The sequence below is a fragment of the Felis catus genome, chromosome D3 (assembly GCF_018350175.1).
Source record: "Felis catus isolate Fca126 chromosome D3, F.catus_Fca126_mat1.0, whole genome shotgun sequence".
NCBI classification, from domain to species: domain Eukaryota; kingdom Metazoa; phylum Chordata; class Mammalia; order Carnivora; family Felidae; genus Felis; species Felis catus.
The window spans coordinates 19,552,322-19,567,903 of NC_058379.1; the positions used below are offsets into that span (position 1 = coordinate 19,552,322).

General features: G+C 50.5%; 1 protein-coding gene across 2 annotated transcripts in view; it reads right to left on the reverse strand.

Moving 5' to 3' along the window:
- Nucleotides 1-12,805: 12,805 nt before the first annotated feature.
- Nucleotides 12,806-15,582, reverse strand: part of BCR (BCR activator of RhoGEF and GTPase) — a 128,764-nt gene continuing 125,987 nt past the window's right edge. For both annotated transcript variants that reach the window (XM_003994832.6, XM_045042107.1), the window contains exon 23: nucleotides 12,806-15,541. In XM_003994832.6, coding sequence (XP_003994881.2) covers nucleotides 15,452-15,541 — 90 coding nt within the window. In that variant the 3' untranslated portion in view covers nucleotides 12,806-15,451. The remainder of the gene's footprint in view (nucleotides 15,542-15,582) is intronic.

Below are 15,582 nucleotides of genomic sequence, written 5' to 3' on the forward strand. Positions count from 1 at the left end.
CCGGCCCGCCCTGCCTCCTTCGCGGCCCCCGCCCTCGGCCCGCCCCTGGTCCGCCCCACACAGCGCCTGACAATTGCGCAGGCGCCCTAAGGCTCCGCCCACGTCCCGTCGCCGCGCAGGCGCCTACGGCCCCGCCCACTCCGTTCACCTCCCTCCGGTCTCTGGGTAGCGCAGGCGCCCTTTCACCTGGCCAGCCACAAAAAAAGACTCCGGCACGTGGTTCTGACAGGTCAGGTTTTGCTCTAGAGCTCCGGATGGCAGATGCTCCTGGGTGCTGCGTTTGGCGCGGTGGGGTGATGAGTGTAGAGCTCTCTTGTCCCAAAGCCTTACCTCAGCTCAAAGGTCCACCTTTCCTGCAGCACGTATTTACAGTGTACCAAGGACGGTGCTAGGCATGAGGTAGACAGTAGTGATAAAAACACAAGCCCTGCCCTCCTGGCGCTCCCCGTGCAGCAGGGGACACAGACACTAAACAGGTGAGCAACCAAAAACATGTAGCTAAGTATCTTTATCAAGTTAAGGAAGTTCTGTTAGGTCACTATTATCTTACAGATTTTTTCCTTTGCTTGAACTACGTTAATAAATTTTTATTACATCATGTTAGTTTCCCATGAAAAAGAAAAATGGACTTGATAAATTTTTCATACATTGCTGGACTATTCACTAATATTTAGCATTTTTGCATTTATGCCCACAAATGATGTTGCCCTTTTTGCTTTCTTTTTTTATTTATTTTCTATTTTGGAGAAAGAGAGAGCACGGGCGGGGGAGAGGGGCCGAGTCCTAAGCAGGGTCCATGCTCAGCATAGAGCCCAACACGGGCTCGATCCTACGACCCTGGGAGCTGAAATCAAGAGACCTACGCCCAACCCACTGAGCTGCCCGATACCCCTACTTTTGCTTTCTTGTACTGTCCATGGCTGGTTTGGGATTTAATTTATAATAAAGTCATAATGAGTTGAGGCGACTGCTGTTTTCTTCTTTATCTGGAAGATTATGTATAAGAGGATGTTTCTGTTCTTTGCAATGTTTGCTGAGGTTGCCTATAAAATTATCCAGGCCTGGTATTTTTCTTTGGTTTTGTTTGTTGTGAGACTTTTCGGAGGATAGGATGCTGATTTTAAACTAAGCATTCCATTTCTTTAATGGTTCTATATTTAGACAAATTTTTTGAATGTAGGCTCTATGCCCAACATGGGGCTTGAACTCACTACTCAGATCAAGAGTTGCGTGCTCTACAGACTGAGCCAGCCAGGCACCCCCAGACAGAATTTCTACTTCTTTCTGTGTCATCTTTGATAAATCATATTTTTGTAGGAAAGTGGCTGTTTCATTGATGTTTTCAAAAACCATTGGCATAAAGTTATTCATATAATTCCCTTATGGTTATTTGTTTTAATTTTATTTCAGAATTTTAATTTCAGAAGACATCCATTCCTATGGTTCCTCTTCCCAAATGCACCTACTTATATTCAGTTTCTGGATATCCTTCTAGAGATACTTTATGAATATAAACAAATATAAAAAATAAATAGATATGTTCTAGGGCACCTGGGTGGCTCAGTCAGTTAAGCGTCCAACTTCGCCTCAGGTCATGGTCTCTTGGTCTGCCAGTTCGAGCCCCACATAGGGCTCTCTGCTGTCAGCACAGAGCCCACTTTGGATCCTCTGTCCCCCTGTTTCTCTGCCCCTCCCCTGCTTGTGCTCTCTCCCTCTCTCAAAAATAAGTAAACATTAAAAAAAACCCAGGTGAGCAAGTTTACCTCTGTACCGTCGGTTCCATCCTTTAGACCCTTACCTAGGTCCTCACAGGCCCCTGTATCTCTGCAGCCATGAAGACAAAACCTGTTTCCCACAAGATGGAGAATACATACAGGTTTCTTACATTTGCTGAACAATTGGGGAATGTGAATATTGATATTATTCACCAGATTGATAGACCTGCAAGCTATGATGAGGAAGTCGAAACCTACTTTTTTGAGGGTCTGCTGAAATGGAGAGAACTGAACCTTACAGAACACTTTGGCAAATTTTACAAAGAAGTTATTGACAAGTGCCAGTCCTTCAATCAGTTGGTCTATCATCAAAATGAGATAGTTCAGAGTTTGAAGACTCACCTGCAAACCAAGAACAGTTTTGCTCATCAGCCCCTTTTGGATTTGGTTGTACAGTTGGCGCGAGATCTGCAAACGGACTTCTATCCACATTTTCAGGATTTTTTCCCGACCATCACCTCAATCCTGGAGACTCAGGACACAGTTACTATAATGGGCTTTCACCTCACTGTCCTATCTTTACAAGTACCTGTGAAGACTGATGGTGAAGGACATGTCCAATATATACAGATGACCCTTCTCTCTCTCTAATTCGGGTTTGGTTTGATTTTTGTTCCTTTTAAATTTTATTTTATCTTACGTACAATTCAGTGCTGTTTAGTAAATTTATAAAGTTGTGTAAATACGACCATAATCCGATTTAAAAACATTTCCATGATGCCCAAAAGATTTCTTATGTCTGTCTACAAGTCAGTTGTGCTCCCCATCTGCATCAGTTTTGAGGGCAAAAGCATATGGCCTCTCCTTCACTAACGCTCTCTCTCTCCCTTTCTCTCTCTCAAATTGAAAGAAAGAGAAAGGGAGGGAGAGAAAGAAAGAAGGAAAGATTTCATAGAAACATTCTGCTTTCAGATTACAGGGGAAACCTTTATTCTTTTCTTTATAAATACTATTATTTATTTTTTTATTGTTATTTTTTATTTTTAATGTTTATTTTTGAGAGAGACAGAGTGTGAGTGGGGGGAGGGGCAGAGAGGGAGACACAGAATGTGAAGCAGGCTCCAGGCTCTGAGCTGTCAGCATAGAGCCCGACACGGGGCTCAAACCCACGAATCATAAGATCATGACTTGAGCCGAAGTCAGACGCTCAACCAACTGAGCCACTCAGGTGCCCCACTATTATTTATTTTCTATTCTTCTGCCTCCTTTCACTCAACATTAGGCCTATGAGATTAATCAATTTTGTTGCATGTACCTGTGGCAAAATTAATATCTATTTGGTTACTGTATAGTGTTCCATTGTATGAATTTACCATGCCATACTAGATCCATTTTCCTACTGATGGACATTTGGGTTGTCTTCAGCTGTGAGCTGTTAGTGGATGGAAAATTGCATGAAGCAAAAAAGATTCCTGGATTCTCCAATGGAAAGTTATGCATCCTTGGAACATACCCTTCTAGGTTGTCTGGTTCTGATTTTGTGGGGGCTCTGAGCCTTCTATTATCTTTGAGCTCTTTTACAACTCTGCAAATTGTAGAAAACTGATAGCAATGCAAATGGATCTTATCTAAGGATAACCCTCCCCCACAGTGGAAAAGTCAGTTTTGCCTCCATTTGCAAGTTTATTTCAATATTTCTGATCTATAAATGTGTCTGACCTTTGGATTCTACTTTGAACTGATAGAAGCATCTTTTTTTTTTCTTAAAGTGTATTTATTTTGAGAGAGAGAGAGAGAGAGAGCAGGGGAGGGGCAGAGAGACAGAGAGAGAGAGAGAGAGAAAGAGGGAGAGAGACCATCCCAAGCGGGCTCAGCACTGCCAGAAATAGGCTTGATCTCACGACCCTGAGCCGAAATTAAGAGCTGGACACAACTCACTGAGCAACCCAGGTGCCCCCTGATAGTAACATCTTACTGGCAACTTGTTTAATTAACAAATTGTTACTTGGTACGTGTTTATTTTATATCCACATAAGGGTCATGATTTTGCTTTTTTTTTTTCATTTTTAAATTTAATTTTAAATTTTATCCTCTAACACTAGAAACAAAGTTCCTAGGAATATCCAGGATCTAGCAAAGTACTTTTAATGAGCCAAAACTACTGAAATAGATGTTCTCCCATTGAAATTCCAAAGCAAAAGAGCCATTTTTGACCAAGCAGGAGGCTGCTGACATTTCCTGAGCAGCAACCAGGCCTGTGGAACCAGACCCTGTGCCTGGGGCTGGGGCTGGGGATGGGGCAGAGATGGCTTTGACCAGTTATCTAGCCTCTAAGAACCTTCTCTGGCCCAGGCAGCAGTGTAAACTGGTCCTAAATCAGGTAAGCAGTTGCTAAGGTGTCCTGGAGGAATCAGTGGTATTTGAGCAGCATTTCCATAAAGAGAGGGCACATCCCGGATAGAGGACAGCAGGAGAAAGAGCAAGGAACTGAAGGCAAATAGGCATCGGCAAAGACAAGGAACAGGGCAGCAGGCAGCATGGCTGTCCATGCAGAGGTGGGGGTAGGGGCAGAGCAGAGAGTCTTCCCCACCAGGCCTTAGAACTTGGGTTCAATAGTGTGGACAGTGACTAGTAACTGCACCTTTGGGACACGGAAGTGATGTACTGCAAGATTGCCTTTGGAGGACTGGCCTCCTGGCATGCACAGGATCGGGAGGGCAACCCTCACAGTCGGGGGCCTGCTCATGGTTCTGGGGGTTGGGGAGTCTGGGAGGTCTGGTCTAGTGACAGGGTGGGAGAGAAGGAGACAAATCTGATGGTGGGGCACACAGAACCATCTGGACTTCACTCTAGTCTGTGGCTGGACCTTAGTGCTGGCATCTGTGTGGTCCCATCAACCTCATCCATACTCCATCCTTTGTCCTTGCTCATCCTCCTTGGCTCCCCAGAACCAAAGGGGAGGAAAGAACAGGCATTTGTTGCAGCTGCTGGCCTGGAGCAAGAGAGGACCTGGGGAAGCATGTGGCTCACTGCCTGTGCAGGAGGTCATCTATCAGTGTGTGAGCCCCTCCCAGGGCCCAACCTCCATCTGGCTATGGCCACCAAGTGGCAGGGTTTGGGACACTGTGATGATTCATTCGTGAGCTGAGAGCGCCCCTTGGGTCAGACCCTGCTGGCCCTACCATGCTAGGGTCTCATCACCACTAAGGTGTGCTGAGCCCTGCAGCCTGGAACCCCTTTGAACTCAGTGCTGCTGTTTTCCCACTGACCCACTCAGCTCACCCTGATGCCCACCGCAATCACTGACTGCCCCACTCAGGCCCAGCTGCTTCATCTGCACCACAGCTGGAGGAATCAAACAGCATCGGCAGTAGGCCAAGTTGTAATCGGAAAACAACTGTTCCCAACAGTTAGCAAGCCATCAGCTTTGAGTGCCAGGACGTGGAGTTTGAGATTCTTGACATGCATCCCTCAGAGCCAGGGAAGCTCTGGGTCCCAGGAAATATGCAACTGTCAGCTGAGCAATGATGTGTCTGCAAGCAGAGATGGGCTGTTGGCCTTCCACATCTATGCTGCTCACTCCAGGAGGGACCCATGTACTGGCGACCACAGCCTGAAACCCCAAAACCTCCTTGCAATGCCCAGCTGGCCTGCAGGTGACCCAGAAGGATACAAGGCATCCACCTTGTGGCCACCTTATGGCCTACAGAGATCAGACATAATCAGACCCTCTTATGACACAGTCAGGGAAACTGAGGCCTGTGAGCATTTCTGGGGGTCCCAGACTTGAGCTCAAACCCTGGCTCAGACAGCCACTGGCTATGTGACCTCAAGCATATTCCTCAACCTCTCTATGCCTCCAGTTCTGTGAACAATGGCAATACTCCCCTGCCAGTTGGGGTGCTGGGGGGGACTAAATAACAGGACCCCACACTATTTCATGCCCCCTGCACACCACACTTCTCTTCGAAGTCTTTGGCACATGGAAATCACATGGCTAATAAACGGTAAAGATGCATTTAGTGTCTGCTGACATGGAGACTGTAAACATCCCAAGAACAGGGCTTGGCATGTGGTAAGGGCTCATGACATGGTTCCCTTTGTCTCTCAGTGTCCAAGTTCCCATCCACAGAAAGCAAGAACCCTTGTCCAGCTTCCTGATTCAACTACCCAGCACTGGGGACCTCTGGGAAACAAATGCACATCTTGATGGGAATATGGGGACAGCAGTGATGAGCTGGAGAAAGGGACTGTAATGTAAAATGCCCGGGGTTTATTTTTTTAATTAAAGAAAAACATTTTAAATATCTAGTTTTTGAGAGAAAGAGAGATAGAGCGTGAGTGAGGGAGGGGCAGAGAGAGAGGAAGACACAGAATCCGAAGCAGGCTCCAGGCTCAGAGCTGTCAGCAGAGAGGCCAATGCGGGGCTGGAACTCAAGAACCATGAGATCATGACCTGAGCTGAAGTTGGACTCTCAATCAACTGAGCCACCCAGGCGCCCCTAAAGTGCCTGAGGTGTAAGTAATGGTCATCGGTCTTCCTAGTGTCAGTGTCTAACTGAATCCTTATTTATCCTTATTTTCCAGGTGAGGAAAGTGAGCTTCAGTAAGATAAATTAATCATCCAAGAGGTGCCACAAGTCTTGGCTTCTAAATCCTGGGGCTGCACCCCCAGCTGGTGTTGCCCCACACCTTGCAAAGGAGCCTCCTGGGAATTTTGCACACAACCCGAGCCTCCCAACACGCCCACATCGCTGAGAACCATGTTCAGGATTTTTGGAAAAATTCACCCTTTGAGGGTAAATTTCACTCTGGGGAAATTTTAAGAAAATGGGTAAAAAGAGAGGGACATAACAGTGTATCATTATCCTGTTTGGAACCCAAAGCACTGTTTTCGCAGGAAAACCTGAAGGCAATTCAGAGAAGCTCTAGAAATATCTGGAGGAAAGACACGCCTGCTGAGAAAACATGAAACTGCCCTGGGGAATTAATTTCAAACTGGTTAGCAGGACACACCTGTCACAGAAGCCAGGGGAGGAGGGGATCGGCAGGAGGGACAGGTAGCCATGTCAGAGGCTGTCGGGGCAGGAACAGCCTTTGGCTTCCAGGCAGAGCCAGACTGACCTGGACACAAAGGAAGTGGCACTGAGGGGCGAGACTGCAAGGGCAGGCAGCCCTTCCTGGGAGCTCGATGGGGAAGGAGAAGGAGGGAGTGGTTGTACCTGGGCAGGGGGAGTGTCAAGAAAGGGCTGTTTCTTCTTTCTCTCCTGCTTTCTGCGAGCCAGAAGTGAACTGAGTGTGTTTATGGGCAGCAGTGTTGAGATATGTGGGGCATCCTGATTGCGGAGTTCAGTAGCGGGTGGAAAAAGAATTCACCCAAGGCAGAACACAGGAGATAGAAGGACTAGGGAGCAGTGGGCAGGACAGCAAAGGAGAGACTGTCTGCCACAGGGTGGTGGTGGGGGAGACTATAGTTACAGGGTGGAGTGAGGAGGCATGGGAACGGATGGAATTTCCCCTTTTTTGGTAACTGTGACTGGTTGTAAGTAGCCCATTGGTCAGTGAGGGCTTATGGCCATTTTGAGGCAGGCGGCTTAATGAGCCTGTTTGCATTCAGCCCAGTGGTCACTGTGGGCCCTTTTGCCTTGCTTAAGTTTCCATTGCTCAAGCCTGTTGCCTAAAAGCGGCCTCTACAGGATTCTCTGCAGAGGTGGGGCACAGGGGGTCTATAGGTTGAGCTGCCTGAGGAGACAGGCCAGGAAAGAGCCGTCTACTTTCTCAGGGTTTCTCTTTCTCTCTCTCTTTTAAGTTTGTTTGTTTGTTTGTTTGTTTGTTTGTTTGTTTGTTTTGAGAGGGGGAGAGAGAGAGAGAGAGAGAGCGAGCATGAGAGGGGGAGAGGCAGAGAGAGAGAATCCCAAGCAGGCTCTGCACTGCCATCACAGAGCCTGACACAGGGATCGAACTCACAGACTGTGACATCATGACCTGAGCCGAAATCACGAGTCTGACACTTAACTGACTGAGCCACCCAGGTGCCCCTCTCAGGGTCTTTTGTAGGCAGGGCTGTGGTGGGAGAGGGGCCCGAGGACAGTAGCCAAAGCTCTCAGGCTGGGTTGTGTGTGATGATCCCCCTGTCTGTCTCCAGGGACCCCACCCCAGCCTTTCAGTCTCTGGCCCTAGGACAAAGGAGGGACAATCCATTTCTGTTCTGAGCAGGAGCGCATTTGGAGGTGGGAGAACAGGCGAGGAAGCTGGAAAGCCAGGGTCTGGCCACAGTGTTGGACTTACTAGCAGGATGACGGTATTAGTTTCTGGAGATGGCATTACACAAGGGGGCTTAACACAACCGCAGTGGGTTCTTTCCCAGTTCTGGAAGCTGAAGTCCCAAATGCAGGTGGGAACAGGGGATGTTTCTTTCTGGATTTTTGGAGGGAGAATCCCTGTCCATGCCTCTCTCCTGGCTTCTGGTGGCTGCCAACAACCGTCAGCTTATAGATGTATCTAGCGAATCTTGGCCTTCAATCCATGTGGTGTTTTCCCTGCGTGTCTGTCTTCTCTTTTTCTGTCTCGTGTAAGGATGATTGTCATTGGCTTTAGGGCACACCCTAATCTGCGAGGATCTCATCTAGAGATCCTTACCTCAATGATATCTGAAATGACCCTTATGCCAAATAATATCACAAGTTTCCAGTTGGACATATCTTGAGGGGGGGGGGGAGCACAATTCACCCATTACAGGGATGATGGAAGAGCCACTTCCTCTTTCAGAGGCCTGGTATTGTCTGAACATGGGAATACTCTCATAAGGAGAATCAGAGACAATGATGGCCATGAGCTGGCTTTAGGGACCACATGGTCCAGCCAGGACAGGCATGTGGCTTAAGTTCTAAGCACCTTGAGAGCAGCAGTCATACATTACCGAGGCAAAAGGCCACAGTGCGTACCTCCTGGCCTTGTTTCCCAGTTAGCTTTTACTCCACTGGGGCTTAGGAAATCCTCAGTACCCTGAGGCCTCCCCTCCCCTACCACATTTGGGGTTCAGCCTTGACCTGCCTGTCAGGTGCTACAATTTCTCACCCATCCTCTTGGCCCGGGAAGTAGGAAGCACAGGCCTTGACCCTGAGTTGGGACCTCAGAACTCTAGGGGAGGGGTCTCGAGGCTGAGTAGCTGAGGGGATGGGGGTAGCTGCATAGGGGTTTTGGGCCCCTAAAGATCACCATTGTCTGGGGACCCTCACAGTGAAACAAGCAAGCATGTGGGCCTCAGCTTGGGATGACCCTGTACATGCCATGCCTGGGTGGTGGCTATGGTTAGGTCACTCATAGGAGCCACAGGGTGACTGTGAATTAAAAAAGATTTGCATTGACTATAAGCAGAAGAGGAGGCCACAAAATATGTTTGTCTGTGAGGTTCACTGATGTGGCCTAGGCAGGGCAGGTGAGTGACACCCCCTTCCCTCTGTGTGGTCATCCTGGCCCCCCCACGGAGGAGTATAGGGAGAACTTAGGTTCCCAGCTTGGTTCCACTTCCAGGAGTTCAAAGGGCCAAAGGCCAAAGGTCATTGTATTAACCTTAGTTACCTCTCTAAGGGCTTCTGAATATAGTCACATTGGGGGTTAGGACTTTAACATATGAATTTCCGGGGAACACAGTTCAGTTCATAACAGCCATGGCATAGTGGAGTCTGGAAAACTCTAGGTCAGCCATGAAGAGTGTGGGAAGGGGGTAGGTAATGCCAACCAGGCAGAAGAGGGATTTTTGCTGCACTCCAGCACCCCAGCACGGCATCAGTAGGAGGCAGGTCTGGCAGGAGGTGGCCTGGGTGGGCCGAAGCTCAGAGGCTGGAGACCAGTCTGCAGGGGTGGTTAGGGCTCCTGCAGTCACTGCTCATTGTCCAGGAGCCCCGAGAGTTGCTTCTTGGTGATCACCAGGTGAAAGGGCCCCAGTTGGGAAGTGCAGCCCAGAAGTGTTTACCTAATGGAGCACACAAACAAAGGTCATAGATGCCTTAGCTTGTTCCAAACAACTGCTCGCCACTCCCCAACATTGTAAATACTGTCTCCAAAAAATAGAAGAGACAGCAGCTATTCCCCTCTGTCCATTGTTTTTCTCTCCTTCTGGCCCATTTTCCCCTGCAGCTGGGAGGTGGGGCTTACCTCCCAGAGTTGAGACAGCAAATCCTGAGGGGGGTCTGTCAACACCACCCCTTCATGTAATTTAAATGATAGCTGTATTTAAATGAGCATCTGCAGAATCTGCTTCCCAGTGGATGGGGCTGGAATTTCCCTGCTGGCTATTGGGGGCCATGCCACGGGTTTGGGAGGTCCATCTGTCCTGGTCACTCAAGCTCTTCACCCCTGGGGAGTTCCTGGGGCCGGGGTGGCCACCATCCTGGCTTCTCTGCTTCTGTGGCTACTCAGCCTGCAGCTACTTTGGGACCTGAACTTGCTTAGGTACCCAGACTTGTTTAGGCCCCATTCCTAAGGCCCCTTCTTTGTCCAGCATCCCATTTGAACTTACACACCCCCGGCTGCCAGGCTCAGGTTGCAACAGAGAGACTGAACGTAAAGGAAGAGTTTCTGGTCAGGCCCTGCCCAATTCCACCCACAGGAGAATGGAAAAGTAGTTGGTGTGTGGACTGCCTTCAGTGTTCTAGCTGAACTGGCCGGAGAGGCCCCTAGAAGGCCCTTCTCTGGACACATGGCCATGTGATGTCCAGTCGGCTGCCTGGCCCAGGGTGCTCAATGCGTCTTGTTTGGGAGTGCACAGATGAGCAGCTTAGGTCCCCCAAAGCAGCTGGTTTCCTTTCTGATCTCAACACATCTGAGAGGTGCAAGGGGGCCCTGTCTTCCCAGAAACCGTTTACGTGGGTGCCTCTTTGTCATGGCCCTGGTTGGCCTTTCTGGGCTACAAGTATTGGGGTGACAGAGGCACAGGGCTGCGCCTGGCAGCTGACCCATTGCTCTCCTCCACTCCAGTTACATTGAGTTCCAACACCCCTTCCCTCAGGCCTGACAGTCCCTCCTCATCCTGGCATGCCCCTCAGCCTGCTGCTGCTTGCTGACCCATGGCAGCTTCTCCAGGAGGCCATTTGGGCCTCTTCAAGAGCTGGGTCTGTCACCCCCTCACTTTTTCTGTTTGTCTTTCCAGAGCTATTTGTGATAGTCCATCGTTAGTTCGTGGAAATGTTTCCTTTTAATGCAATTGATGCATTTTTTTTTGAGGGGCAAGTATAGAAGTTTTGGTGAGATTTCTACACAAAACTTTGTCTTCTTTTATTTGCCCAGGGTGTGTACATGTGGGCTACCTGGAGGCCTCAGCCTGTGTGCCCTCACGAGCCTTGCCACATCTAGGCAAAGGCTGGTGGTCAAGGCCTGGCTCTGCCCTTTCCTGCAGAAAGGGAGCTAGCTTGGGGAGCCAGCAGAACACAGAGATCCTAGCCTCTGCTCATCTACTGGCTCTGGGAACCTGGGTGGGGAGGACTTGGTGCCCACCCCCCACCCCCGGCCTTGCGTGCCTCAGTGTCCCCATCTATCAAGCAAAGGGATTGGACTAAGAGGCCTCTGAGGGCCCTTTGAGGTGGAAGATCTCAGATTTGGGATCACTGGCTTGGACTTGGCTGGACATGGAGCCTGCTCTTAGGAACTTGGCTAGTCAGCTCTTGCCCGAAAAATCAACTCCTAGTAGGAGTGATATGGTAGGGCTTTAAAACATTGCAAGGCGTCTGGGTGGCTCAGTCAGGTAAGCATCTGACTCCTGGTTTTGGCTCAGGTCATGGTCTCACAGTTTGTGGGTTCAAGCCCCATGTCAGGCTCTGCACTGACAGTGTGGGGCCTACTTGAGATTCTCTCTCTTCCCTCTCTGTCCCTCCCCTGCTTGTGCGTACGCTCTCTCTCTCTCTCTCTCTCAAAAATAAACTTAAAAAAATAAAATATTTTGTTACTGGTTTTCAAACAGGACCACCACTGTAGGGACAGAGAAAACTAACTGTAGCCTTTTAGGGGTCGAATACTCGGACAAGGGCCAGTGGGAGCCTGTTCTTCATCGGTAGATGTCAGAGTAGACAGATGACATGGTGTAGGTGAAGCTTTTCCAATGCAGGCAAAACCCAATGTCAACTCTTATACCTGTGAGAGGAGGGGACACTGCGTGAGGACGACTTGTGGGGGGATATTGTGGGAGGGGATGCTGGAGGGGTGCTGTGGGAGGGGGCTCTGATGCCTTTGGAGATTCTGAGGGGGAGGCTCATCCCAGGGCATCCTGTCGCACTCTCGGTGTGACCTCCTCTGGGTCACCACAGGCCAGTGAAATGGCCGCAGTGATGCCCCATAGGCAGCAGTGTTGGGAGGCCAGCCGGAGGGAGAATCACAGGGCAGGCAGATGACCACACACCACACTGCCCCCACCCTCGGGAGCTGACCAGGCAACCGACGAGGAGACCTTCCTCCCTGGGGGTCTGAGGAAGGCCTTCACTGGCCACTTGCAGTCTCCGACGTGAGCCTTACCCTTAGGAGAGTCTCGGGGTGAGACGCAGGGGGGTGGCAAATGAGTGTGACCCAACTTCCCCCAAGTCCTACACTGGTCTCCGCCCTGGGCACAACTTCCCTGTAAGCTGGACAGACTTTTCCTGAGGGGAAGGCTGGTGGCAGCTCAGAGAGACCCATGCCTGCAGGCAGCAGGAAGGCCAGACCTGGCAGGACCACCAAACCTTGGTGTCAGCAGAAACCACAGAGACCAAGGGACCGGTGCAGGGCCAGGCTGTGGGGGGCTGGAGTCCTCCCTGCCTCTGGGCTTGGCATGGCCGGTACCCCCACCGCCCTAAACCAGAGGGCTCCAAGCTCCTGCTCTGCTGCTTCACGTCCCAACACTGCCTGCGGTGCCCGCCTGTGGTGCGTAGACCCCACTGGGCCTGGCTTCTTCACTGCGGTGTGTGCTGCCCTCCTAGAGGGCACCCGGGCCCTCTACATCGCCTGCTGCTGCTTCCAGCTCTGCTGCCCACCCCCAGCTCCCACCCAGCAGCTTGGGGACCCTCCCAAAGGTTCCGATCGTGTTTTTTCCTTCTGAATGGAGCAATCACCACTGACACAAGTAGTCTCAGGTAACTTTAATGAAAGTGTCAGCAGTCCCTTCCCCCACGATGGTATAGGGATGGCTGGGCCCAAAGCAGAAATGCAGCTGCAGAGACAGCCAAGCTCCCTGCTCCAGATTCGGGGGCCGGATCAAGCTCCCTGCTCCAGGCTTCTCGTCTGCTGCAGAGTCCAGCAGCCGTGCCTCGTGGAAGGTCATGTCTGGGCTTTAGGACTCTATTTGCCCTATGCTCGCTTTACCAACCCCCAGGCCCGTGTGTGAGACAGGGCGACAGAGGTGGCCAGTGACCACTGCCACTGTGACCCGGCGAAGGAGCGCTTTTAGAGCTACACAAGGAAGAGTGGTCATTCTGTCATCAAACAGCACACATTCTATATAAATAAAAAGTAAGAAGGGGGAGGAGGTAGGGGGAGGGAACGAAAATTGGCACAGACACTGATATATTGCTTTCCAGTTTCAATGCGACAGATGCAAATCATGACACCAGGGGAACAGAAACGAGTGCTGGGTGTAGCTTTTCTAAGCAGAGTGTGTTCCCCTTGCAGGGCTGGAGGGATGCTAAGATGGATGGGGCTGGGAAGCCAGGCCAGAGGCGGCCCAGAGCTGGAGGCCTAAGAAACTCAGTGAGTCCAGAAATGTGCAGAGGGCAGAGGACCCTGCTCCCTGCCTCTACCCCCAGGAGAGCCACACTCCTTTAAAATGGTGGGTCTGCTCTCCTTGCAAGGAAAAAGTACAAAGAAATAAATATAGTATGTGGACATAAAACCTTTAAGAGACTTTGTTTTCTGCTGCCCTTCCCCACCCCCACCCTGCTTCAGCAGGTCCACAAGCAGAGGGGAGGCTGGAGAGCACATGTCCCCCCATGTGCTGCGAGTTTGGGCAAGAGCTGCCTATTGACGTGTCAGGCGAGCCCTCCCACCCCCACCCCTGCCACCCAGGACATGGGAGGGATCATGGGACATTGCCACCATTACTGGTGTAATCATGTGACAAGCAAACACCTTTTCCTGAGTCACACTATTGCTTTCCTCCTCTGGTTCACTATATTCTCTTTTCTTGCAAGACCAGCATGGAAACTTGGCTTCTCAAGGTTTTTCTCCTTGCCCTAACCCCTCTCTTTAAAAAAAAAAAAAAAAAAAAAAAAAAAAAAAAGAAAGGATGCAATTGTTTATAGATCTATTTCTTCAAAAGACTTAGCGGCCTCCCTCGTTCTCTTTTCTACAAGCTGGATGGCCAGGAGGGTTACCAGGAATGTCCTGGCTTCTGTACCGGTATCTGGAGAGCAGGGAGGGGAGGTAGCTGCCAGTCCCTGTCCTTCTACCTGCTCCGGGACAGGAGCGCCCCACCCTGAGACTGGCCAGTGGAACAGCCCCCTGCTCCTAACCAACCCCTCCCCCCACATTCCTGATGCTCAGGAGACTTCAGAACCGGCCCCTGACAAAAACAGAGTTGGCGTGTAGAGGAAGACAAAATGCCGCTGGGACACGAATTGTCCATGGAGTACATTCTAATATCGTATTAGTTATCTGAATCTGTTAGGAAAAAAATTAGAAACTATGTAGAAAACTTAAAAATATTCAAGTATCAAAAGGCTATTCGGATCAAAGTTTAAAACGAGCTGTCAGCAAGCTGTTGCTGCCGAGAGGAAACTTTTACAAAAGTTTACTGAGTTTGTTCAGCAGAGAGCAAGAGAATGAAGTGACTGATGTCGGGGGATGATCAGGGGGAGGGAGGGTGTGGGCAGAGGGGGCGACAGGCTGGAGGAAGCCAGAAAGACTGAGGCCTTTTTAAGCCAAAGAGGAGAGCTTGTGCCCAACAGGCAGTGGACAGGGTCACTATCCCTGGAGAAGAAGCCATAAAGTGCGCAGCCAGGGCCTCCCTCCCCCTGGTGTCGGTCCTGGACAGACAGACAGGCGTTACAAGGCTCCACGGGGAGCTGCCTTCTGAGGGGCACATGAACAGCAAAAACAACGCAACAGGACAGAATAGGAAGACCCATTTCTGGACAGAGTTCCTTCTAGAAAGAAGGAGAAGGAAGGAGGCGAAAGGGGTCAAACGCTACACAGTGTTGACTTAGCTTTTCAAACTCTGTTACACAAACAGAGTTAAATTTCTAAGTCAGGGAAACTGAAAAGCCCCCACCCACACAGGGACAGGGCTGTGGCCCCCATGGTATGAAGCAGCATCGGTGTTTATTCAAGACACGGTAGTGAGGGAATCTGGTCACGTTCCCTTCTCCCTGGAGAGGGTGCATCTTGACAAGCGTTCCAGTAGAAATCTCTTAAACTCTGGTAAGTTCGTAGAAACCACTCCCTTCACCTGGTCCCACGGCCAGGCCTGCTGCGCGCTGAGGCATGCTGGCTTGGGGCACCCTCTGGTGGCAGCATGGAAAACCACAGTCTGAGGCTCCTTGCAAGCTCACAGGCCCAAGGGCCGGGGGGGCGGGGTCCAGAACTGCCCAGGCCACTTAGCCTTTTGCCTTGGGTAGTTGTCTCTAGGCAGTCCCTAGACAAGGGTAGTCCAGCCCTTGGGGGCGGGGTGGCCTAATTACTCCTCAAGAAGATTCGGTTCCCACTCTGTGGATAGCCCGTTTTTCCAGGAGGTTTCCAGGCCGTTCTGCTGGCCTCTCAGAGATGGAATTGACCCTTTAGACTTCAGTGGAGAATAGGATGCTCTGTCTCTTGCTGTCTGGGGCAGGGATGGCCTCCAGCTGCAGGAAGTACAGCAGCACCTGGACCTGCCGGGGCAGAGCAGGGAGGAGGAAAGAGGAAAGTGGCT